General features: G+C 41.8%; 2 protein-coding genes across 4 annotated transcripts in view; one reads left to right on the forward strand and one right to left on the reverse strand.

Annotated features, from left to right (window-relative positions):
- Positions 1-575, reverse strand: part of git1 (G protein-coupled receptor kinase interacting ArfGAP 1) — a 33268-nt gene extending 32693 nt beyond the window's left edge. For all 3 annotated transcript variants that reach the window (XM_077565991.1, XM_077565992.1, XM_077565990.1), the window contains exon 1: positions 162-575. In XM_077565991.1, the coding sequence (XP_077422117.1) occupies positions 162-213 (52 nt within the window). In that variant the 5' untranslated portion in view covers positions 214-575. The remainder of the gene's footprint in view (positions 1-161) is intronic.
- Positions 576-4401: 3826 nt separating this feature from the next.
- ankrd13b (ankyrin repeat domain 13B) overlaps positions 4402-27717 on the forward strand; it is a 48577-nt gene continuing 25261 nt past the window's right edge. Inside the window, exon 1 of the mRNA XM_077566551.1 lies at positions 4402-4780. Coding sequence (XP_077422677.1) covers positions 4673-4780 — 108 coding nt within the window. The 5' untranslated portion in view covers positions 4402-4672. The remainder of the gene's footprint in view (positions 4781-27717) is intronic.

The following is a 27717-nucleotide window of genomic DNA, read 5'->3' on the forward strand; positions in this document are numbered from 1 at the left end:
TGAGGCCTCAGCGACGCTTCGAAACACTGGCCGTTTTCCTGCTCTGCCCAGCCGCAGAAAGGGCGCCCAGCCTCGGCCACCTTCACCCAAACGTGTCGCTCTCCTGAAGTATCGTGCCGATCCAACCGGGTAACCATTTCCCGTGTGTTTTGATTCTTTACCTGGCGCACTGCAGTCGGCGCAGATCTCCGTCCGCTGTAGCTTTCTTGACATCTCGGAAATGTCTGAAATCGAGAGGTGGATGTCGGCGATGATGTGCTAGTTCGCCCTTTTCCCCCCGAGCCACAAGAGCGACGTCTGCCGTCAACCGATGCGGACCCTCAATCCCCGGAAGCCGGCTGGGGCGAGAGGTTTTCCCGGCCGTCGGCTGACACTGACAGTTAAAATTTCCCGTACGCTCCGCCGGTTCATTCGCTACATACATTGGCAAAATAACTTATTCTATATCGCATTTGCGAAAACATAACGTGGTTAATTCTATTGTGGCTGTGGAGAGCGCTTTCCGCAGTTAGTTCATGTCTGTAGCTGCAATGGCAGCATCTCGCCGAGAGACGGCAGCTCTCTACCTGGCTGCCACATGGCACACACCCAACACCCGCTGCAACCTACCTGCCGTAAAAAAATTATAAATGAATTAAAAATATATATATATAATAACTGGGAAAACAAAGCAATACTGATTCCACTTCTACACATTAAAAGCCTAAATGTACAAACAAACCCTGGAAAGAAAGAAAAAAACATTGTTTTGTCAAAATAGTCTCCCTCTTATTGATTTGCATCATGTGCCTACTCATACTGAGAAAAAATATATCATTATGTGTTGTCCATTGTTGTTCAATAATGTTGTAAATTGAATAACATGAAGTGCTAAATTAACTTAAGATAGCAACACCCAGAGTTGCTTGTTTTTTGTTTTCAGATTGCAATCAGCCTGGTATATTTCTGGTCTGGCATTTATTTGCCTAATTGCTTATTGTCGTTCACTAAAAATACACCCATTTGCTCTTTTTATGCTCAGAACAAAAGCCATATTTTATGCTCAGGCCAAAGCCATATCGAAGGCCTAAGGGAAATGAAAAAAACTGAAATAAAACTATAGGCAGTTTATATTATTTGTACACATTTGCTGTATAATCTCCTAGCAAAATACCCTGCTCAGATTACCAACACTGTAGCCTCGCAAATTAACGCTGCTATAGTGTGGTGCTCGTGGGCAGAACTAAACCTGTGAGCGAGAAGTTTTGAGAATTGTTTCTGTATGAGAAGAATATAAGAAAGATGCCTGTAAAATATTTTTATTTATTTAATGATATTACATTAATTCCAAGATTTTACTCAAGTAAATACATTACAAGCTTTGTAGAAAATAGTAGAAATAGAAGTAGAAACATTTGATTAATTGTGATTAATTACGGACATTTGTGTGATTAATTAGTTAAATAATTTTAACCGCTTGGCAGCACTACGCCAGTGTTGGCAACGACCATCACGGCTCACCTGTTTTCTGGGTTTGGTCAAGTGTCATTTGTCAACTGAGCCCTTTCCGTTCCGTTCCGTCTTCAATTCCGCTTATCCGGGGTCGGGTCGCGGGGGCAGCAGCTTTAGCAGGGAAGCTCAGACTTCCCTCTCCCCAGCCACTTCAGCCAGCTCCTCCGACTGGATCCCAAGGCGTTCCCAGGCCAGCCGAGAGACGTAGTCTCTCCAGCGTGTCCTGGGTCGTCCCTGGGGCCTCCCGCCGGTAGGACGTGTCTGGAACACCTCCCCAGGGAGGCGTCCAGGAGGCATCCGAACCAGATGCCCGAGCCACCTCAACTGGTTCCTCTCAACGCGGAGGAGTAGCGGCTCGACGCTGAGTCCCTCCCGGATGACCGACCTTCTCACCCTATCTCTAAGGGAGAGCCCGGCTACCCTGCGAAGGAAACTCATTTCGGCCGCTTGTATCCGGGATCTTGTTCTTTCGGTCCCGACCCACAGCTCGTGACCATAGGTGAGGGCAGGAACGTAGATCGACCGGTAAATCTCTGACATCGGTCGTACGGGGACCGAATAGCCCGTATCAGGGGGCTTAGTACCCAATACTCCCGAAGCACCCCCCACAGGACTCCCCGAGGGACACAGTCAAACGCCTTCTCCAAGTCCACAAAGCACATGTGGACTGGTTTGGCGAACTCCCACGCACCCTCAAGGACCCTGCCGAGGGTGTAGAGCTGGTCCACTGTTCCACGGCCGGGACAAAAACCACACCTTTCCTCCTGAATCCCAGATTCGACTTCCCGATGGACACTCCTCTCCAGCACCCCTGAATAGACCTTACCTGGGAGGCTGAGGAGTGTGATCCCTCTAAAGTTGGAACACACCCTCCGGTCCCCCTTCTTAAAAAGGGGAACCACCACCCCGGTCTGCCAATCAACTGAGCCCTGTCAAAAGGAAATGGCAAAATGGCAGCCCCCTGAGATGGATAAAAAAAGAGTGGGTTTTGCCACTTATTTCATATTCTACAAATGCAATATTAATCAGAATGTTGTGTTTCGACTAGTGGGAGTGCATATGACATATTGTTGGAAAGAAACATTTTCACTTTACTTCCCCTTAAGTACATTAAGGAAGTGTTTATGCTTTATTTGCCACCACTGAAGAGAAACAAACCAGTACTTGTAAACTACAACTGACCCATTTTCTAATTGCCTCATTCAATATTACATATAAATAAGTGTCAATAAAATGTCCCTTAAAGAGGCAAACTAAATAAGGACATTTATCCTACAGGTGACAATTGACCTGAAGTAATGCTTTTTCATTAGGGCTTTATTTACTGTGCTACGTGCCATATACGTCTGAGCAAAATAGATCTGTGATATACAGTATGTCGCTGTTCAATTCAAAGCAATTCATACTCATGCTGTAGGGCATCAAAAATATTGACTTATTTTTGTTGCTGCTCCTTAAAGGTCACACGAGTGCCACAATTTTCTCAACTGATTCAAAATCAGCCAAGGGAAACTTGTTTTGTTTCAGTTCCAAAATATTGACTTTTTATTTATTTATTTATTTTTAATTTATTTTAATTTTTAATTTTTTATAATTTTTTGTTTTTTTTCATTTATTTTAATTTTATTATTTTATTATTATACATATTTTTTATTTTATTATTATTTAAAAAAAATAATTGTTAATTATTAATATTTAAATTTTTTATTTTATTTTTTTTGCTGCAAGAGGATCAAAGGCAAGATCATGGACAGAAAGTCAATAATGTGCAATGTTGCCAGAAAACCAAGCAGTCAAGTTATTCAGTGTCTGAAAAGACTGGTACTGATAACCTATCCTAGCTCACGGTTTCTTTATGGATTAGATTTGCATGATATCTGGGGGTTCCTTCCTATTTCTATTCGAGCATTAAATCCTACACCCATTTAACCCTTGTTGCTTCTCCTTCTAGGGGGTCCATCGTATAGCTGAAGCTGACAAAACCTCCAAGGGACTGCATATTATTGTACAATGCCCACAAAGATTTAGCTAGACAGTTCAAATGGCCACTCACTTTGGCACCTATGGTCAATTAAGAGTCTTCAATTAACCTAACGTGCATGTTTTTTGGAGCGTGTGAAGCCTATACCTGAGTGGAGTAAAAAGTCCAACCCAGGACCATGAGGCAGAAACAAAACACACAGGCCACCTGTACTGCATATAAAATTATAGCTCCTAATTCATTGTTTTTAGTGGTTAGTCTTAAATTACTGATTGTGTACTGGTTAATTCAACTGGTTTCTGTGCACCAGTGTGGATTCAGTTTCATTTCCAAGTCAGTAAGTGGCAACCAGTTTGGTGAAAGTCAGCCTTTCACTTATAGTCACAGGGATAGGCTTTACACTCCCTGAACCTCCAAAGTAAAAGCTGTATGAAAATATTATTAGCCTACCATTGTTATTATCATGTCATCTTTGTAATGTATTTGTTGTTGTGTTTTCAATATTTTATTGGTCTATATTATATGTTTTATTGTCTTTATCTTATATTGGCGCAATTGCCATTGCTTTTATGAAATGCATAGCACTTTGCTCAACCCTGTTTTTTTATGTGCTTTAAAATAAATGCATTTTAGAGAGAAGTATTTGGCCTCGAATAAAATAAACGAATCATAAGGATGTGCATGTATGCATCCAAATGAAGCGTGCACTCCTGCTTGATGCTACCATATATATAACATACGAGCTACTAACTTCCTCTGCCTTTTTCTTTGGCTTGGATCGGACTCATCGGAGCAATTCCATTTGAGTGTTTGCTCATTATTCCTATTTTGAGACATAAGTTCTATCACGGCATCCCTCAGAGTGTATTGGCTGAGTATGAGCACATTTTGCTTGCAGTTTGTCAGCGCATCTCAGTCAGCGGGCGGATTGGGAGGAGAGAGGAGAGCAGAGAGAGGAGGAGACATGTGTTTGTGGAGTAGGCAGGGGAGGGAGAAAGAGGCGACCAAGCGGGTGCTTAAGAAATAAACGCACGACCGAAGCAACCGCGTTATCAGCCGGGTTCTACGAACCAAAACGCAGGGCGAGACTCCGGACGACAGCGACATGATGATTAGCATCATTGTATAGCGAGCGTCACTAACAAAAGTATCCTCACCATCCACAGTGAAGACGGAAGAGGAGACAAACTATGAACGAGGATGATTTCTGCTAAGAAAACTCCGGAGAAGAGTCGCTATCCTGTCCACTATCTGGTGTGGCACAACAAAAACCGGCAGCTGGAGAAAGAGCTGACGGCCAACGAGCAGGTGAGAGCCGGAGCAGCCTTTTAAAAACACATCTATTTAATATTCTGTACATAGGCCTGATTCTTTATTTGTGGCGGCTGTTGGGCGTGTTTTGTGCACGCGCTGGAGCCAGTGGAGATTTAAAAAGGTGGTGCAGGTGGCATCGCAACACTTCATCTAGCAGCTCGATAATTGCAGGTAGTGCTGATCATTGTTGGGATTAGGGCACTTGTAGCCATATTTCGTCGCGCTCTTGGTCTTTTTCCTTGTATCTTTTTAAAACACTGCTACTACCATAGTGAACGTTGACGTGCATTTAGTAGGTTAAAACCTACTAAGCAGGTTTGTTTGAAGTTGTGCGAGTTGTCTGAATCCTAAATGTATTGGACAGATGGCTTTATTGCTAGTTTGGTGATAATGCAGTGCATGCATGTTGCAGCAACATTGCACCCACAACTCTAAACCTGATATTCATCTTTCCACCAATTGTGAGTGGGTGACACAAAGCACATGCTGTAGCATGTGGGAGTACATTTAAGGGGCGAAATGACAATATTGCAAGTACAATCCTAATGATTTAAAAACATGTTTTCACTTATTGTTTCAAAAGGACCACTTCAGTTTGGCCTTGAGGAAAGAGATCAACTATAACTCTGTGTGAGTGAGTTACATTTACCAGCACACATGTGAGTGGTGTCTTTTTTTTTTTTTTTTAAACAAATGCACTAACACTCAGTGTCATTATATAAGAGATTCTCTGCAGGATAGGTTTTGAGTGCATGCATCAGTCTCAAGGTACCATACGCACTTTCCTACATACTGTATAGTTTACAACATGAACATCCACAACAATATGGAACTTTCTTTGAAGCAAAAATACTAAGCAAAGTGCTCCAAATCCAATCAATGTATTGGGGGGCATATTAAGAGTTGTAGCTAATATTTTAGTTACCACAATTAGCTACTTGAGAGAGCCAGTTATTCAAAACCACAATACAAACATTGCTACATGAATATTATGCTGTCAGTTTTACTGTAATGATCGAATTGAAATGCTCATTCTTTTGCACTGGGAAGAGCCTTTTTTTTTCCTCCAAAATGCTGAAAAGCCATCCATCTGTTATCTATTGCGCTTATCCTCTTCAAAGTAGCGGGGAGCTGGAGCTTTTCCCAGCTGACTTTGGACAAAAGACGGACTACACCATAAAGTGGTTGTGAATCAATCAAAGGGCATATATGCAGTAGACAAAGATCCATTCACACTCACATTTACATGCGGAATATTCTAGACTGCAAAATTAAAAACTTCTTATGATAACATTCAAATCCCTGGAATATATAGGGTAAATGAGAAAGAAAAGACGTGAATAGCAATGTTATATTGTGGCTTGGCACATACTTGACACAGCAAATAATAAAGAGCTTAAAAGAAGAGAATGGCAAAATCCATCTTTTAAAACTGGCTTTTGTTGCAGTTTGGAAACAAGCTCTTCATTTGTATATGGCTTATTGTTAATTACAGTACTTCTAAGATATCCAAAGACATGCATTATTTTTCAACCTTGTGCGGTGAGTGGTGGTTTTTCAAAACGTATGCTGAATCACTGATTAACATAATGTACATTCTTGTTAGCAAAGACAAAATAAGGAAACAGTAGTTATGTAGAATTGACTTGTATTTAATGAACCCTAAATAACTGACCAACTTCTTTCTTTTGGTATCTTCTAGGGGTGTGAATTGCCCAGTACCTGGCGATTCGATTCATATTACGATTCATAGGTCACGATTCGATTCGATGAATCCCGATACGAATCTATAAACTGATTATTGCGATTTTTTTAAAAACTCAAATTTAGAAAACTTGTACATGTACACTCCAATTCCAATGGAAGTAATTCCTTTTTAGAAGAATAACAAACTCGCTGGAATCTGTGCAGGATATCGGCGCAGGATAAAAATAAAAATTATGAGTTATTTTTCTGTGTTTATGTATATGACTCTTTTTTTGTTTCTTTGTAGGGAAGCAACATTTCCTGGGTGTACTGTATTTTGCAATCTCCGTCACTATGCAGGCTTCCCATAGGTCAAAAGCACTACTCAAACCGACACGAAAATCACAAGCGATAATAGCGAAAATAGGCCATTTAAACACACGCGCGCATACGTGGACGCGCACTGAAAAAATACTCTCAGATTCTAAATCTCTGTAGTCATCCTGCTAAGTCTGATGTCAGATCAGAGCAAGGTGAGATGAGGCAGGAAGACAGGTAGTAAAGCAGAACAAAACACTTCCCCCTTCTCTGTTCCTCTCTTCCTCTGTTTACATTTAATCTATAAATATCCCTTTTCAAAGTAAGAGCTTCTTGTTTAAAACAGAACTATTTATTGAGTGTAGCCACATTTCTAGCAAGCAGTAGGCCTACAAATTCACATTGGCACAGTTTGGTCCCTTTTGCACACCCGTTTTTACAAAGAGTGTGGAGCAGGTTGCTGAGTATCACAGCAGATAGGTGTATACGCACTGTAAATACAATGGCATCATAGAAGGAATACAGTAAATTCAACATCAGTTCACAGCTCAACCAGAGTGCTCGTATTTGTCGAAACTACATTGGCCGCACAGTCCAGAAAGATGTATAAACTGAGAAGTAACAATGAGGAATGAAAGAGGCTAATTATTTGTCCTCTTTTGCGTGTTCCAAAAATTTGAAGACAGATTTCTTGTAAGAAAAAACACCTTGCAAGGATGATTTATTAAACAGAGAATTCTCCGGTCACCGGCAACAATTTACATCACGTAAAAAGGTGGAATTAAAGAGTGCCCAATGTGCCCCCTCCCTTGGGGAATCCAGCTTTTAAAGAATCGAGTTTTGAAAGTAAACGCCCCTTCTCCTCCTCTCATGAATAAGTAAATATGTTACAGTATATAAGAGACGAAAACAGATTACAAAAACAGAATTCTCAGTTGCACCTGTGTTCATTCTTTTTAGACAAAATATACTTTCAGGGCACTTCTCATACTTCTTCCCATAACAAAATCTCACAAACAAGAGAACTTGTGGGAGTGTGCGCTCTCTCTCACGAAAGAATGTGTTTTCGCACAGAACACTGAGAAGGAACTTCTAGACCAAAGAATGTGTACCAGCTTAGTTTAAGGTCAAATTATACTGAGTTCAAACACAATTTTACCTACTTCACATCTATAAAACATTTCAACATGGTTAATATATAAAATAAAGAATTAAAATGTTAATAATGTCTAACAGGAACCAAAAAAGGAAACAATTATTTCCACCTGTAACTGTTGTTAACATGTAAGCCAAGTAAACCTCACAGATGAGTCCTATTGGAGGAAATTAATGCACTTTAATCAATCAAATCAATCTAATTATATACAGTAGAATCTCAATAAAAACATTCACGTTTGTGGTTGTAAGGTGGCAAAGTGCAAAAAAAAAAGTTCAAGGGGTATGAATACTTTTTCAAGGAACTGTATGTTTTAAGATTATTGATGGAAACAGGTGCAAAGACTGATAACTAGTACTACTTATTTTTTTTCATAAAATGGCATAATGTGACTCACTTTGGAGCTGAGTGTCACTGTATAAAAACTCCTGCAGATTTGCACATTTGCAGTTTTTTCCTTTTCTTTTCAGATTATTTTCAATATTCAAAATATTTAAAAAATATATATATTTTGGAGTGTTTTTATGGGCAGAATTTTAACGCAGTATCAACTATCATGTAAACAACTGAAATTAATCTGTGTAAAGTTAATGCACAAGTTATTTTTTACCTTACTAGGCACGAGCAGCCTACCATAAAAATTTTGTCTCATTTAGAACTAAACCTATTGTGGTTCTGTGTTAGTTATTAGGGTTGATCATGCCAAACAAGGCAAGGCAAGGCAACAAAACAAAAGTAGGTTACAAAATGTACTAAAAGAACATACATTGACAATGTTAAAACATTAGACAGCAAACTTTAAAAAACATTTAGCATAACACCTATAGTCACTTTGGGCACGCCCGCTGTCGATTTTTTAAAAAGAGCCCTAATGTTAGCTGAAACAATGGCAAAAAGAAAACAGGCAAGAAAAGAGGAAGAATATCTAATCAAAATCATTGTCATTTCCAGTGATATCAAACTCTTTTTCCAACTGAACAGTGGGGAAACTGCATTATGTAAAAAAAATAGATCTACAGGGCTTTTTAATTATTATTATTATTTTTTTAATATCAATTACCGTAAGCCTACTTTGAAATCAAGGAATCTATTTCCACTCTGCACTGATATACTATTTCTGATCAAACTCATTTATTGACAATGATCAGATATATGCAAGCACATTACTTTATTTACGTGGTGAATCGCTGCTTCAACAGGCTTTCTGGGATGTTATTAACAGCAGTCTGTTGGAGAGAAGCAGCAAGGTGATATGAGAGTAGCCCAATTTGAATGATGCGGAGAGGAGAGAAAAGACATTTCTCAAAGATGAATCTTCAGCTGTGCTCTCCTGTGTAAATAACCAAGTTGGCAGAAGCAGTGGAAAAGTAAAAGTGGGCAACATTTAAAGAATGACGGAGAGGATGCACAAATATGGTGATGAAGAGAAGAGTGGCTTGATCCGAAGCAGAGTCTGTCTGGCCTTAAAAAACACAGTAAAGACTGATGGGTTATCTCAAGAGAAAGTCGGGAAATGACCCGATGATCTCATCAAGCTCTTTCCATTGAGGTTTTTCATCCAGCTCTCTTTTTTCACTGTCACCGTCTCACAGTATAATTCAATTTAGCTCGCCAAGCATGGAATGGCGCGGAACATTAAACCGGCTTGTATTTCCATAATGAGGTGTGTAGATGGAATGGTGATAGCTGTGTTACCAGCATACTTAGTGTGACATCACAAGCCGCTTACACATTGACCAGCTTTTCTCCAGCTTTTTACAAGCTCGCTGTCCAGTACAGGTAGCGATGTGGAATTGGTGGTTGTATAAACCCGGGCTCAACTATATTTCCAGGCTCCATTGTAGGCCTACCCCAGACATGGGGACTTGAGTCACATGAATTGACTCGAGTCAAACTTGCGTTACCATTTTTTAGGACTTGTGACTTGCTTGGTAAAAACTGGGGAAAGACTTGATTTTGACTTGATATTGAAGAGGGTCTTCTGCCCAGATTTAGTCATAACTGTTTTAATTTCCTTATTTCCTCAGTAGAGCTTTATTTTGCGGATGTATCTTTGTGAGTGTTATCGCAATTTCTGCCAGGTGCCGGCATGTCTGAAAAACCTCCTCTATTCCACAACAATGGGCCATTGTCTGTCTTTGAAAGTCAATGTGTTTGAATGATAGCTCCAGGTGCGGTCATGTCTGAAAAGCCTCCTCTATTTCCACAACAATGGGCCATTTTCTGTGGTTTAAGTCAATGTGTTTGAATGATGTCTTTAAAGTCTTAATCTCATGTCCGGTGAACTCCGGGTGGGCTGTTTGCTGGGGGCTTTGTGGTACCGCCCTTCAAGATAGTATAAGAATGTTGTAAGTCCTCTATAATCTTCACACTTGTGAGAGGCTGCAGCCATTGTCTGGAACTCACTTGTGCCCGGAATATTCTGTAGAAATAAAAGCTTCGAAATAACTGTTCATCGATCTCCAGCCTGTATTCGGATAACCAACATTCTCACTACCCGAAAGAAAACCAACACGCAGAGGAAAATATTTGCCTCCCCTATCAGTATCCAAAAGACTCGACTTGACTTTGATTTGAACTACATGACTTGACAAGACATCTTGTTAATAGTGGGAAATATGCTTTTTTAAGACAGTTTGCATTTTTAGTGAGGTTGTTGTTTTTGCTCCAACCTGGCAACCTAGTTAGCATTGTTCCGCACTTGCTAGTGTGAAGTGGCTACCTACAGTAAACACCAACGCCGGGAGCAGCTCCAAAGTTAGATTTGAATTGACGGATTATTTGGTCATTGAAGGTGGCAAAAAATAGAATGGCAAAATGCATGCTTTATAACTCGCAGAATGAAGACATAAAACAACGACAATATCATTCATCAGTTGGAAACCGAATAAGACAGGTAAGCTAATTTGTCAGGTCACAGTTACATTACAGTTTAGCTGGCAATACAAAGACTGGTTTGGGACCAGTAAAAACGACAGGATTTTCAACATGTAAGTACAGCTATGTAACGTAATGATGCTTCACAAAGACGGTCCGAACCATTGGTTTCGACTGCTGCGGTTCGTTTCGTAGGTGGCTGCTTGCTTAAGACTTGAAGGTTATGACTTGAGGCTTGCTTGTGACTTAAACAAAGAGAGAGCAATGCAACAAAGTAAATATAGGATAGCAATGGAGGATCTGTCATCCATCATTTCATTGATCTTTTTTTGGCATGCGTCTGTTTTAAAAGAATAACTTTTATCTGTTAGAAGGCACATTTTAGGTTCACTTCTATTGCTGTTGTTTTTTTCTCAACCAATCAATGAACATAATGCGTCCAGCTCCACTCTTTGGGTGCCGTTTTTGCTGTTGGCTCCAACAGAAAGGTGCCAAAATAGTTAACTTTGTGGCAGCAGTAAGGAGCATACACGACTGACTGGTAAACACGTCTTTATTTAACACTGCCAACAACAGAATGGCGAATATCGCGCCAACAAACATTTCAATCAACACGCCCCCTGCTGTATGCCTGCTGGGTGAGAGGCATGGTCCTAAAGTCCACCACACAGGCCCCCCCCCCCGAACACCCAGAAGAGCACTCAAACAGAAAACCTCACAGGGGGCTTCACCAGCCTACCACATCGACTACGCAGTCCATCTCCCAGCGGAGCAGGTGAAACCTGTTGAGCAGGGGGGACAGTCGAAAAGGCAGCAGGAGAACACTCAACATCATCGTGCGGAAACGAGGCTGGGGGCTTCGGAGGACGACCACGGCGAGGGACCCGAGCAGGCAACGGCACCTCGCCTACAACCAAATGAGCTGGTTTGAGCCTATCCAACGAAACCGACTCCCTACGCCCACCCTTATCAAGCACAAAATATTTAACCCCATGCTCAAGCACCCGAAACGGGCCGTCATACGGTGGCATGAGGGGCGACCGGTGGGCATCGTGGCGCACAAAAACAAAACGGGCAGACATGAGTGTCGACGGTACAAAAACCTTAGGAACACAGTGGTGAACCGGTGCAGGAGTCAAGGGCATCCACGATAGAAAGGGCCGCGCGTCGGGACCTTCGGGCAGAAATTCACCCGGGACGCGAAGAGGCTGACCGAACACCAACTCAGCCGGGGCGGCGTTAAGATCCTCTTTCGGAGCCGAACGCAACCCGAGCAAAACCCAAGGAAGACGATCGACCCAGTTACCGTCGGAAAGCGCAGCCCGCAGCGCGGCTTCAAGCGACCGGTGAAAACGTTCACACAACCCGTTAGCCTGTGGGTGGTAGACAGTAGTGCGGTGTACCCGCACACCCAAGGACTCCGCTAAGGCAGACCAAAGTCCAGACACAAACTGGGGCCCCCTATCCGAGGTGATATCAGACGGCGTGCCAAAACGCGAGACCCACGACGACAGGAACGCGCGGGCTACGTCCACCGAAGTTGTGGAGGACAGGGGAACAGCTTCCGGCCACCTTGTGGTCCGATCCACCATAGTGAGCAGATGCGTAAAACCCTGCGACGGAGGGAGGGGGCCTACCAGATCAACGTGTACGTGGTCGAAACGCCTAGCAGGAATCGGAAAAGGTTCGAGGTCCGCCCTGGTGTGCCGGTGAATTTTGGCACGCTGACAAGCCACGCACGCCGCCGCCCACTCCCTGACATCCCTTCGCAGTCCAGGCCAGACAAACTTGGTACCAACCAGCTTGACCGACGCCCGGACGCCAGGGTGTGAGAGGGAGTGGATAGAGTCAAACATTTTGCGACGCCATCCCAAAGGAACCACAGGCCGAGGGCGGCCTGTGGACATATCGCAGAGGAGAGCGGGATCGCCTTCACGCAACACCACCTCTTCCAGTCTAAGAGCCGTACCTGCCTCCCTGAGGTTGCGGATGTCAGGGTCGTCGGACTGTTCCGCAGCCATCTCGGAAAAATTAACCCCGAGCTGGACCGGACACACAATCGCGCACGATAAACAATCAGCCACAGGGTTACACTTACCGGCCACATGCCGAACGTCTGTCGTGAATTCGGAAATGGCCGCCAAGTGGCGCTGCTGGCGGGCCGACCACGGTTCAGTAACCTTTGACATCGCAAACGTAAGCGGCCTATGATCCACATAAGCCGTGAAACGGCGCCCTTCAAGGAGGAAACGAAAATGTCGCGTTGCGAGATACAGCGCCAGCAACTCCCTGTCAAAAACGCTATACTTGCGTTCGTTATCCCGCAACTTACGACTGAAAAACGCAAGGGGCTGCCACACATTCGCCACGAGCTGCTCAACCACTCCCCCTACAGCTATATCGGACGCATCTGTAGTCAAGGCCACCTGCGCAGTGGAGATCGGATGTACGAGGAGGGCCGTGCCCGCGAGGGCGTCCTTCGCTTGCTGAAACGCCTGTGCTCGTTGCGGAGACCACTCGAGGGGGTCTTTAGCCTTCTTGTTCCCCAAGGCCCTGTAAAGAGGCTGCAGGAGGTGGGCTGCACGCGGAAGAAAGCGGTTATAAAAATTAACCATGCCCAAGAACTCCTGCAGCGCCTTAACCGAGGCTGGGCGGGGGAAATCAATCACTGCCTGTACCTTGGCAGGCAAGGGAACTGCACCCTGCGCCGATATACAGTGTCCCAAAAAATCAATCTCAGTAAGACCGAATTGACACTTAGCCGGATTGACGATTAGGCCATGCGAATCGAGGCGCTTGAAAACCTGCGTTAAGTGCGACAGATGTACCTCCGGTGAAGGACTGGCCACTAAAATGTCATCAAGATAGACGAACACGAAGTCGAGCTCGCGCAAAACACAGTCCATCAATCTCTGGAAAGTCTGTGCTGCCCCTTTAAGGCCAAAAGGCATGCGCAGGAATTCGAAAAGCCCAAACGGGGTTATCACTGCCGTTTTGGGCACGTCTAACGGCTGCACAGGCACTTGGTGATAGCCACGGACCAAATCCACCTTAGAAAAAATCGTGGTGCCAGCCAGACGCGCAGAAAAATCCTGAATGTGTGGAATGGGGTAACGGTCATGAGTAGTATTACTGTTCAGCCGACGAAAATCACCGCAAGGCCGCCAAGAACCATCGCTTTTAGGCACCATGTGTAAGGGCGAAGCCCACGGGCTGTTAGAACGCCTGACAATCCCCAAACGCTCCATTGTAGCAAACTCCTCCCTCGCAATTGCCAATTTGGCCGCGTCCAGTCGGCGCGCGCGGGCAAAAACTGGCGGGCCAACGGTGGGGATGAAATGCTCCACCCCGTGCTTAGTATCGGCGGTGGAAAAGGCGGGAGTTGTCAACGACGGAAAATCGGACAGCAAACGCTGATAAACGTCGCCCGATGCCAAAAAATTTGCGTGTGCTAATGGTCCGAGTCCCCCAGCCTCACATGGGAAAGTGGCGAAAGAAACAGCGTCAATCAAACGGCGGTTAGCAACATCCACAAGCAGTCCATTCGCACACAGAAAATCCGCGCCAATAATTGGAACCGTGATCGAAGCAACAATAAAGTTCCACTGAAACTCACGTCCATGGAAGCACACAGTCACCAGCCTGGAACCAAAACTGATGATGGGTGAGCCGTTAGCTGCACACAGGGACGGTCCGCTGCCACTGGCCGCCTTGTCCGCGGCGGTCAGTGTAAGCAGGCTAACTTGCGACCCGCAGTCCACCAGGAAACGTCTCCCTGATGACGAGTCCGTGATAAAGAGCAGCTCACTTTCATTACCGGCGCCCACAGCCGCTATGGAACGCCGGCGTTGGAGTTTCCCGGAGCCTCGAAGGTGCAGGGAGGAACACAACGCCTAGCCTTCACGCCAAACCGCTGGTGGAAGAAACAGAGGGGCTTGTCGCGCCGCTTCCGTGTCGCCACTCCGGCCACCACCGTCGGGCCTGCGCCCGGCGTCTCCTCCAGGAGGTGATCGGCTGCCACACACACGAGTCGTCTCGTAGCCAGCAACACTCGATCCGTTTCTTCGGCCAAGGCCCGATAATCGCGGGACGCCAGGCAAACGGAGTTAGCCAACACCGCGCGTACCGTAAGCGGTAGCTGTCGGAGGAAAATGTGCGGGAAAATGAATCCGCCTTCATCCGAGCCTAACAACGACAGCATCTTGTCCATGAGGGCCACTGCTGTGCCATCGCCCAACCCGGGCAGAGAAAGGAGTCCGTCTGCTCTCTCCGAGTCCGACAAACTGAACCTCCTAAGCAGAAGTTACTTGAGCGCGGTGTATTTCCCGCTCTGCGGAGGCGCGCGCAATAGCTGCATAACACGACGTGTAGTCAGTTGGTCGAGGGCCGCCACGACCATGTAATACCTTGGCTCATCAGCGATGATTCCTCGCAAGTGGAAAAGCGCTTCAACATGCTGAAACCACGAGGCCGGGTCGCTCTGCCAGAACTCCGGCAGCCTCGCGGTAGCGGCGACGGCTGCAAATTGCGGGAGTTGGGGCGACATGGCCGAGGAGGACACCTCTTCCTTCACTTCTCGAAACATCTTCTCACGTCAGGGTCACCAATGTGGCAGCAGTAAGGAGCATACACGACTGACTGGTAAACACGTCTTTATTTAACACTGCCAACAACAGAATGGCGAATATCGCGCCAACAAACATTTCAATCAACACGCCCCCTGCTGTATGCCTGCTGGGTGAGAGGCATGGTCCTAAAGTCCACCACAACATCACTTATTTTGGTACACTCTACATGGTTAGATACTGTAGTTAGAACATGAACATGTGGGTAAGAGTGGTAAGTTGACAAACAGGTGTAAATATGTAAATAACTGTTTTGTGTTTAAATTAAATCTTGGCTTGGGTCTACCGTCTTTGTATGACGCTTGCATGATCTGCGTGTGAAGGCTTCCTTCCGTAATCCAAAATACATATTATGTTAGTTGATTATTTTTACACCCTTTACAACTTTGCTCTGGAATAGATCGGTTGCGTACTAAACTGAAGCAAAAGACTACTTAATGGAAGCAGGTGAGGTGTTAATGGTAAATCAGCACAAGATTTATCAGCTGACCTAAGGGAAAAGAGCCATTAATTATTGCTTACAGGTTGTCTGTGACCGGCCTCTCCTTTCCTCTTCTCTGACTTCTACCATCCTTCTTCCAGCATTGATTAATCCCACCCTCAGCCCTCTTACTTTTGTTGGTGTAATGAAACCCAAGTCCTAATTGCAGTGGAGAGAAGCCACAAAGACAAGCTACAATGGTTGGGGTCAGATTTAGTTAAGTTGCAGAAAGCTTTTAACAGAAGGAGACAGAACAAGCTCAAGATTGACAGTAAATGATAAAAGCAAATGCAAATGAGATTCGATTGGTGAAAGAAAGCAAGCTTAGCAAGAGATGGAAGTCGGAACAAGATGTAGTAGATTAAAAAGTTGCAAGTGAAAGTGCAGACACTAGACATGTGCCTTATGTGGGATAAATCCTTCATTCCTGCATCAGTGACCTTACTTTACAATATTTACAACCTGTTCTCGGGTGCTTTTATTTCCATTTTGTGTGACCCTTAGTTTTATGTACCGTTTTATTAATGCTTCTTGTAGATTTGCAAGCTACCAGAAAGGGGAAAAAAGCATCAAATAACTGAACAACCCTGAGACAGGAGAAGAAGAGCCAAATATTCTGGTTGCTGAGACAGTTCATTTACACCTTTCAGCAAATGTTGGCCTATCAATTAATTTTGAGTGTCCGCCATTCGGCAATCGTCAACAGTTGGAATGCCCTTCCGTCATCTTCACTCCGTCGGTATTAGAAGACGAATCGCATTGGAATCGTCATAGTGTGCGATAAATTTCAACGCTAGTTAATTTTTGTCAATTGTGGGGGGGACCAAATCAATCGCTAATGCTAAGCTATTTTGGTTGACTGTTCAACAGCGCTAAACAAGTCAATGTGCTCGCCATCATCCAACCTTATTTGCTGGTCGCTAACATTGTAAATATACCGCTAGAAAGCTCAGCCTGCGTTGTCTGACCGGCAACTGGCGACCGTAGTGGATAGTAGAACTACATTTCCCATGATTCTTAGATGCAAAAGGAGGAAGTAGTTCTAGTTCCAGTTACCACCTGCTACGTAAGTCCGTCCTGCTATATATTAGTGCGGATGCAAATGAGAACGCAAACGTCAATTTGGAAGTAAATAGAAAGGAATTTAACAGTTAAATTCCATTTTAATGGGTTTATCGTATGAATCGCTATGATAACTGTGTGATTGACATACACATGTTAAAAAAAACGTGACGTACGCCAGGACGGGATCTAAGTAATAGTAGGACGAAATGATGTTGGTGAAATCTGCCGGGACACGGGACTCAAGGCTCAAAACCGAGACAGTTCCGGCCAAAACGGGACGTCTGGTCACCCCAGAAAAAAGTGGAAGTATTCTGCGGTGTGTTAGAAGAAGTGGGCATCCATCAATGTTTTTGTCATTTGTCAATAAAGTTGGCATCCGCCAGTGTCCAGATCCGTTAGTACTGACCTGGTTATTGTTGATTACATTAATGAACGAAAAATCACTTTCAGTTTCTCATTAATCATTATTCATAAATTATCAACAAAATGGTCGTCCGTCATTGACAAATTCCACAAGGAATGTGACGGCAAGGCAATCTTTAAATTACATGGCATCAATTAATCTTGTGATTATTTGTGACTAATCAGAAATGGTGTCTTTGTTGATCACAGTTGTATTGGATACATGGGTTGCATTTTTAAAGTTTTTTTTTTTACCTTTACCGATAGATAGATAGATAGATAGATAGATAGATAGATAGATAGATAGATAGATAGATAGATAGATAGATAGATAGATAGATAGATAGATTTTGGTATGATGACATGGTAAGATAACAGTAGTGCCAGTATTTGTATCTGTTATGTTCTGAACAGGTGTCAGCACCTTCAGATAAACATCAGTGAAACTCTGCTTTTGTTGGATTATTTTGACAGGCCCATCTGATATATTTGGACCCTGTTCCCCTACCGTCTGCCTTCTGTGGAGATTAGGTGTGACAGACTGACAGAGAATAATATGCAACGTAACATCAAAACACAAAATATTCTAAAATGTAGGTCAGCGTTTGCATTTTGAGGTTAAGTATAGTTTGCTTTTATTTCCTGCACTGCAATTTATAGCCCCCAATGCAAGTAAATCTCGACTCTGAAGTTTTGTCAATTTGTTCTTTGAGTTATCGTCCCTCGTTTGCTGTACTCATGCTGCTGTCTGAGTTGGCAGTTTCATGGCATCTGTTTTGAGGAAATTATACTTATTTTGTTACTCTTTTTTTTCTGTCATCTATCTCCCCATGTGGGCTATGCACAAATATTTTGGGGGAAATTACCTTTTCGGTACGTATGCACATTTGTGTGTATGTGTGTGTGTGGTCTTGTTTTTATGACATAGTGGGGCCAATATTTCGAGTTGTAGGGACCACCCGTCTATGTGGGGCCATTTTGCTGGGCCCCACAAGTTTAGACCTCTTTTTGAGGGTCAAGACTTGGTTTTAGAGTTAAGGTTTGAATTGGGTTATGGTTGAGGTTAGGGTAAGGAATAGGGGTAGGCAGTCATTTTTTATGGTTGGGGTTAGGGGAAGGGGCTAGGAAATGCGATGACCCCACAAAGATAGTTAAACAAACTTGTGTGTGTGTGTGTGTGGCTTTTGAATGAAAGATTGATGTTGGCCTAAGTACCTGCCAAGCTGCATTGGGCCACGAACACAGTGAGTGAGGAAAGGGGGTGCGTGGTGGTGTGAGAGAAGGAGCAGATGCCATAGCTAGAAATGTGTATCAATAATGCAGTCGCCAATCTCACCACTGAAAGGGGGGGTGAACGAAAATGGACGATAGGGAGGGGGGAATTACTCGGACAGAATTTGACTGTAATGCACAGTAAAGAAGTCACTTAAAAGTAAAAACTAAATTAACCAACATGTAAACGTTACACTTATTAGTGGCTAGAGTTTCACCTTATGATTAAAGCAAAAATTAATTTATGGTCCGCAAACAGCTTGTTATTGCAGTATACATAAATACAAATAATCAGTCTTTAATAAAGAAATTAGTTATACAATACGGTTTTCTCCACAGTGCAGTGTGTTAGTTGCTTTTCAACATTTCTGCAGGTTGGTGTGTAATAACGGATGGACATTAGCACTTAGAAAGTCTTAAGTGGTGCTGTTGTCATAATAAGTGTTAATGTGTATACCTCCACCAAAAAATGTCCCTGTCTCTGGAAAGCTAACATCTGCTATGTTAATGGCACATTCAAACAATAACAGCTTATTAAAAGACCTAATAAGTAAGCTTTTACCTGTTAGCGTATAACATAATTGGAGTTCACACATTGCCAAGGGTTAGGAAAAAAAAATGTTTCAGGGGTCTGTTTTGCCTGCCATTGTCTCCATGAATCTATCTAAAATGGATATACATGCAGGAGTTTTTGCGATTTAATTCAATGGTAAAAAAATAAATAACCAAAGGTTTTGGATACTAAAGCATACTAATAACCTTTAAAGGGGAAGTTCACACATTTTTTTATTTTTTTATTTTTTTGACAATATGTTCTATGCAGCCCCACTAGTCTAAATATGGTATTCTGGTTGATGTTGTGTTCCTTTAGATTAAGATTAGAGGAACCTCTATTGTCATTGTGCCAAGAAGTAACAATGAAAATGGTGTGGGCTCTCCCACCCTCAGTGCAAAAATAAAAGGTAAAGTTCCAACACACATTCATTGTAAAAAACAACAACAAAACAACATTAAAATAGTGAAGCACTGAGGTGAAGAGCTCCAAGCCGCTGCGTCCATGCACGCCGCCATAACAAAGCGCAAAAAATAAATGAAGTGTAAAATGAGTTGAGCAGCAAAATCCAGCCGTTTTTATCCATCTCAGAGGGCGGCCATTTTACAACTTGCTGTCAACTGAAGATGACGTCAATGTTACTCAGCTCTCATGTAACAACCAATCACAGCTGAGCTTCAGAAAACAGGAGTGCTGTGATTGGTCACTACTTGAGCCCCTGAGCAACTGTGATGTAATCTCCAGTCGACAGCAAGTGTCAAAATGGCCGCCCCCTGAGATGGATACAAACGGCTGGATTTTGCTTCATAACTCATATTCCACAAATGTAATATTAATCAGAATGTTTAGACTAGAGAGGTCACATTTAACATATTATTGTCAAGAAATGTTTAAGGTTGAATTCCACTTCAAAAGCATAATAATGAGCACAGGGTTATTGTTCCATATGTTTTATTTTTTTATTTTATTTTTATCTATTTTTTTCCTGGAGAGCTCAGTCTTGTTCATTCGGTAATTTTACCGATTTGACATGTCATCATCATTGCTCTCTCTCTTTTTTTTTCTTTCTTTTTTTTTTAATTTTGTGTGCGTGCGTGTGAGTGTGCATTCATTAGTCCACCTAAAACCTATTTAAAAAATCCCGTACCGTTCACCTAAACCGAACACTTCAGTACCCAGCCAGAGCCGTGAGGCTGTCAGGAGACCCGAGGAAGGACCAAAGAAAATAAATGGTTCCATATGTTTTCTTATACCACCAGTTAAATTTGGTGTGGTCAAAATCCTTCCCACGTTACTTGGAGGTGTACTTACATGCAGTAATGGCCTCTCTTGATTGAAAATTGGATGAGATGCTGGTCTACAGCCTATTAAGGATCTATTAAGTAATCCCTCATTCAGGTAATGTGTTAAAACCAATTTCAGACAATTCCAGTTTTATAACTTTAAGAGATCATTTTTTTAATGGAGGCAAAGAAAGGTTGGATGAGTTTAATGTGACATCATCAAACTAGAACAGGTAATATGAGCCTAAAGGCTCTCTTTGACTGGGCTCATTTAAACTGGTTGGTTTCCTTGCACAGACCCAGCTTTTAAACATAGTCCATAAAAATATCAACCGGCACCCCTAATGATAAAAACCCAGGACAGGTTTCAGCCTTCGTGGTTCCTAACCAATTTCCTTTCATCTAATGGTCACCAGCCACTCGATTCTTCTTCCACACTCTAGAAAAGTGGTGACACATCCAAATTACTTACAGTATCTACGTTTGTTTGAATTGATGATCTTGGAATTTGCAGTCATAGACAGTAGAAATGGCTGAAAAGGCGTTTTGTACTATAAATCTATTTATTTGATAGCATTTACAATCCTAGTTGGACTTTGCCATAGTTCTGTCTATTGGTCGATCAAATGAGTCCTTTTTATGCTGGCGAGACAGAAACTGCAAGCTGCAGTCAATCAAGGTCACTAATGAGGAGTTAATAGGGTTTGGCCTTGTCAAGTTAAGACATCCTTGAACCTTCAGCACCGCTTAGTCAAATGTCTAGGTGAATGTATTGTGGATGTAAAAGCTAGGCTTGATATGACATTCATTCCCACTATGAGTGTAAATTATTTCTTACCACAGCTGCATATTTTCTTCCCGGTTCACTTCCTGTAAATGCAATGGTAATGTGTCTTAATACTTTTTTTTTCTTCTTTTTTTTCATTTTTTTTTCAGGAAAGCTCAGTATTGTTCATTCGATTTGACATCATCATTGCTCTCTATATAAAAAAAAAATACATATATATATATATATATATATATATATATATATATATATATTTTTTTTATACATATATACATATATATATATATATATTTTTTTTTGCATGTGGGTGAGTATGTGTATGTGCGTGTGTGTTTGCGCACGTGCGTGCATTCATCAGTTCACCTAAAGCCTATGTGTCTTAATACTTTTGTCAAGGAAGAAAATGTTTCCTCTGGGGCGACCCCGCTGAATTTCAACAGAACCAACACAACCAAGATCTGCGGTGGACATAGGATGCCCACATATTAGCGATGAATCAATCACTGAAAATATTTTTTTCTATATTAAATCAAGGAGAACGTCAACCCAATCAAAGCAAAGCTGATTTACGTGTTGAAAAGTTTTGAATACTAATGAGAAAACAGTTCAAAATCTTAGAAATTATCTTGAAAACCTGATATAAAGCCAACAAAAATTATATATATTTTAATAATCAAAAAAACCCCAAAACTAATTCAATAATACCTTCAATGGTACCGATGCATGTGTGGCCTGCTTCTGTCAATTGTGCCACCTTAGCTAAAAATAACAACATGGTTATTTGTGAGACACCAAAGAGCTGACATGAACTCAAATAATGTTTCAAGCCTAAAAATGTCTCATTTCCACTTGATGTTTTAAATAGTAATACTTTGCGAAGTAAGACAAGAAAAAAAAATCCTCCCTCCACCTTTCTTCTTCTTTTGTTCGTTTTATGAGCAAGTGATGACAACAACACACAACTGTTTTGTTCAGTTAGTTTTACAACTAACAACTCATTTTTATGTAATCAACAATATTTATTTCTTAAATTCACATTGTGTATAACTGCAAACTGTGTTTTATTGTCTGGAAACATTTTCAGTGAGGCAATTTCAAACAAATATGTAAATGTAAATTTAAACTTAGCATTTCAAGGCATCAAATAGGTTATCAAGGTTTTAAAAATAAATAAATAAAGAGGCTTTAACAGCCTTTGTGCAACTTTACTGGAGCAACATCGTGTCTGTTTAACGAGTTTAGTTGTTGTTGAATAATGGATCTTTTATACATGCATTGAGAAATATATTAGGAAAAATGAAAATGGCAGTTTTCCTCCATAGCTTTAGCACATTTCTTGAAACTGAAGTTAGATTTTCAAAACTGCAAGCTCATTTGGCCAAACAGACTTACATTTGTGCACAACCTATCCGTCCAATAGCAAAAGCACATATCTATCCCAAAACTGCTCACACATGCTTCACTCCAAGTTCCTTTCCCAAACAAAGAGTCGGTACAGTCACAACTACAAAGATCCTTCTCAATTGCTTTTGCCCAAAATAACTTGGATGATTTTGCACTACTCTTTGGATCATCTGCAGAAGCTCATATCTCTCACAAAACAGCTCACCTATGTGTCAAAATTAAGTTTCTGTGTCATACAAGTAGTCAATGCATCGTCCCTTTGGAATTGTGTGAGCACTGCAAGTCAAAATGATTAGATGTTTTGTCACAACAGCAGGGGTGCCGCTAACAAAATATAATTACTGGTATGTATAAAACTGAGGAGAAAAAAGGGTTTTAAAAGAACAAATTTTCAAAGTTCGCGGTTTGACATCACTCACAGTCAAGGAAATTGCAACACTTTTTAGTGACACAAAGTTACTTACACTTTAGAGTGCAACAAAAGAAAGTATAAGCCAAATTCTGTATGTTTATGAAAAAACAATAACTAAAATTATATCTAGCGCACAGCCTAAATGTCGAACCAACTTTTGTAAAACTTTCACTAGTCACTATCATCACCTTCCCCCTCTTGGCCATTGTGAGTGTCTCAACCATCCTCTACACCAGGGGTGGGCAAACTTTTTGACTTGTGGGCCACAATGGGTTTGAAATTTTGACAGATGGGCCGGACCAGGAGCATTTGGACCTCATAGCACAGTAAAAACACACAGATAAATGTACAACCCAATTTACTTATAGTGTGCACTTAGGACTGCGTTTTTCAAATGTGCAAAATCCACATATTTAAAACAGCTTTTCAAATAGCTTCATTTTTATTGTTTTAGCTCAACTTTTGCTATGTTTTTATGCTTTGTAAAGTGACCTTGGGTGTTCTGAAAGGTGCTGTTTTTAAATGAAATGTATTATTATTATTATTATGATTATTATAAAATAGCCCTAATCCAGGTAGTACGTTTGCCTCAGTGAATATGCAAGATGCGGCATTTACACACTATTTGGCAAAGTGGGAGGAGAAATGTAAATAGATTATAATAGCACATACACTGTGATCTGTCAAACCTGGTGACTGCATCTATTATTAATAGATTTCAATTCAAGGCGTAAAGTTAAAGAATTTTTTTCCATTGGCCCACCCATTTTTAACCCGGGCCCACAGTACGTGTGACACATGCGGCTGCATGATAGCCGCTGCTGCCTGTCACGCGCTGAGGACAAAGCGCGTACATCCAATCCGTCTCTGACCACTTTTCCATCTCCGTGGGGGACGCATAGCACACGGTGTTTGTGCAGCAGCTCAAAAAGAAGCCAAAAGCCAACGAGGAAACGCTCATAGAAGTGCTCGACGCACGCCCCGGGGATGTCTTCACCAATATCAACAGTCTCCTGCATGCGCGCTCCTCACCTCACCCATGACAACATGTAGAAAGACTATCTTCAGCTGTCAAAAGGATCAAAACACGCAACAGTGCCACAATGTTGACTGATAGACTGAACTCTTTGTCCCTGCTTTCTTTCAAAAAAGAATTGACCGATTCTCTGGACTATCAGGACATTATTGCTGTGTTCAACACAAAACCGTGCCGTCTCCTGCTGTAAATGTCCAAATCCAAATCCAATAAGATAAGATAAGATCCACTGATTGTCACACCCATCTAAGTGGGGTGAAATTTGTTCTCCGCATTTGACCCATCCCCTGAGGGAGCGGTGAGCAGCAACAGCGCCGCGCTCAGGAATCATGTGGTGATCTAACCTCCCAATTCCAACCCTTAATGCTGAGTGTCAATCGGTCCCATTTTTATAGGCTTTGGTATGACCCGGCCGGGAATTGAACCCACAACCTCCCAGTCCCAGGGCAGACACTCTAACCACTCGGCCACTGAGCTGAATGAAAAGCCAACAACAAAAAAAAAATTGAATTTTTTTCTAGCCTTATTGGATAAGTTCGGCGGGCCGGATTGAAACGCATAACGGACCGTATTTGGCCCGCGGGCCGGGGTTTGCCCATGTCTGTTCTACACTGATTCCCCAATGCCCTGATGAGAGGACCACGATGGAAATTCACATTTTGATTTTGCATATTATGACTTACACACTGAAATCCTGCTGACATGTTTTGGACAGGACAACTATGAGACTGAAAAAACAACTAATCCAGCTCGATCAGCAAGATCTATTCATTTGGAAAATGTGCTAAATGTGGGCACATTGTGCTAACTGTAGGCTAAATGTACACAACCATTTTGCACAGATCCATTGAGGCAATTGAGACATGTACTAAGACATTGGCAATTTGATGACAGCAATGAGAAATGCCATTCAGTTGACACCAATTGTAAGGTGGTTTTGGGATTTGTCCATGGTATTTTGAAAATGTCATCTCAGTCAAACCTATAGAGAAAAACTGTAAAAGTGCGTATTTCGCCTGTATTTTGTCCATATTCAAAATGTTGTCATATATGTGGTTAGGAAGAATTTGCCCATCTCTGATCTAACTAAAGAAGATAAAGCACACGTTAACATGTTGAGAGCATGCAAACTTCGCACAAGTAGGCACAAACCAAGATTCAAACTCTGAATCTCATGAAAATTAGGCATTCGTGTTAACCACTGTGCTGCCCTTACCCTTTTATATGTAATATAAAACACTATTCTATGATACACATATGGCACTTGCTGTGTCTACCTCCGCCTTCCCACGTTTCTGTTTATTTTTTTCCCGGCATTCACTCATCTGCGTTCCCCCTCAGGCTCCTCTTGGCTCGTGTCTCTCCAGCTCAGACCTCAACCTCTCCGCTCTGGTATCCATAGTAATTGAAATGAAGTATAGCTATAAAATAGGCTTAAACTGCTAATCACCAGAATTACAGACACCCTAAAAAGGGGAGGACATTGAATGAATGTTTGGCTGTGAGACACTACGGGCTTGATTTACTAAAAGTTTCCGCGTGCAAAAGCAGATGCAAACTTGATTGTTGACACAAACAGATGTGGAAGCTGATGTACTAACGGGGCGCACCCAGAATTGCATCTGCCAAATGCACAATCGATCCTGAGATTAATCGCCATTTAAAAAATTCCTTTCAAGTTAACTTTAGTGTGCAATTACGTGCATTCGGGTCATTTGGTTTCAGCGCATGGTGACAATTGGTGGTGGCCTCTCTCAGAGTGTTTTTTGGAGTGTGCTTCCAGGTAGTACATTCACTATAATATTTTTTTTAGAATCGATTAATCTATCGATTATTCAATCGACTAATCAGTGTGTTGTATTACAAAAGCATTTTCCCTGATTACTGTTTATTAACCAGTGATTGGTGTTTATTTTGCACTTCATATCCATATAGTGATAAAAAAAAAAGAGAGGATTGTTGTTGTAGTATGTTACCGATTCTGTCATTGTTTTCCAAAGTAAAAACAGATGTTTGCAAATGTCTTGTTTTGATTAAACAAAGAAGATAATCAGGCTTCTTTCATTAACTGCAGAAATAAGTGAGCAATTACTGTTGATCTGCTGAAATCAGGGGGATTTGGACAATTTTACTTAAAAAAATGGCTCCAAACTTTACTCGATTATTAAAATAGTTGTTGATTAATCTGAGAATCGATTACTTGTCGATTAAGCAATTAATTTTGAAAGCTCTACTTTCATTTCAGTAAATTTTTTCATCAAAATTATTAGTGATAGATTTATTTTCTGTTGCAGTTTGTGTTCCACTAACACAAGGGTGTCAAACTCATATGAGCTCAGGGGCCGCATGGGGGAAAATATATTACTAAGTGGGCCGGATCAGTAAAAAAAAAAGATAAATAACTTAAAAATAATTGCCGTCAATTATACGCATATTTTCGCTACATGGGGGCCAGCCCTAAATTACGGAGCTCAACTGTAATCATATTGTTCCAAAAAATAACATGAATGCAAATGGAACGTGGCAACACTTTGCCTGTATGAGTTCTGGACGTGTTATATCTACCTGTTTTGCATATATATTGTTCCCAGAATGCATTGTGTGACGCAGGTTAATCCTTGTCACATGTATTTGTTCTCCCAGCAATTGAATTTGTGTCATATTTAACACGTTTATGTCGCGTATGATTTAAAAAATAAATAAATAATTAAACAAACCGTGGCGTCAGGTTGTGTGTAAAATAATGACATCCGGGACGATTCTGTATACAAGTTGCAATGCTTATCTGAGGACTCCTTGTGAAATTACGCATTTATACGTTTTGATTGTGGCCGATTAATTGGTCTGACATTCCAAATTTATTTTTACTCGCGGGCCAGATTAAACCCCTGTGTGGGCCTGATCCAGCCTGCGGACCGTATGTTTGACACTGAAAGAGGAATAAAATTATTTTGTCCTCTTTGCGTGTTCCAAAACTTGAAGACTGTAATGTAAGAAAAAACACCTTTGCAAAAATGATTTTATCTATCAGAGATCTCTGGACACTTAAACTGCCTCTAATTCATCACTTAAACAGGTGGGATTCAGAGCGTCGAAATGTAGCTCTTCCGCGTGTACAATGGCTTCTTATAGTTAAAAGACCTCCTCTCTTTCATTTGTAGACAAAACATACTCTCTGGGTACTTTTCCATGAGCGATGGCGAAAACAGAATCAGGAGTGCGTGTTCGAAAACAGATTCTGTTCTCAAGGACTAAATGTGTTTTCGCACAAAACGCTGAGAAGGAACTTTTTTAGACTAAATAGTATGTCCCAGCTTAAGGTCAGATTATACCGAAATCAACACCACTTGCTCTGCACAGGACACAAAACATTTCGACAAGGTTAATACTGAAGAATTAAAATGTTAATAATGTGTAACAATGGTTAATATATGAAATGAAGTATTAAAAATGTTACAATATCTATCAACACCCCTGCACTAACATTTCCAATTCAATCACTTTTAATTTTCGACAGTGAAAACTATCTGAGCCAACTAAAACGCAAAAGACTAATTTCCACCATATTTGCACC

Source organism: Vanacampus margaritifer, chromosome 5 (genome assembly GCF_051991255.1).
Source record: "Vanacampus margaritifer isolate UIUO_Vmar chromosome 5, RoL_Vmar_1.0, whole genome shotgun sequence".
Classification (NCBI taxonomy): Eukaryota; Metazoa; Chordata; class Actinopteri; order Syngnathiformes; family Syngnathidae; genus Vanacampus; species Vanacampus margaritifer.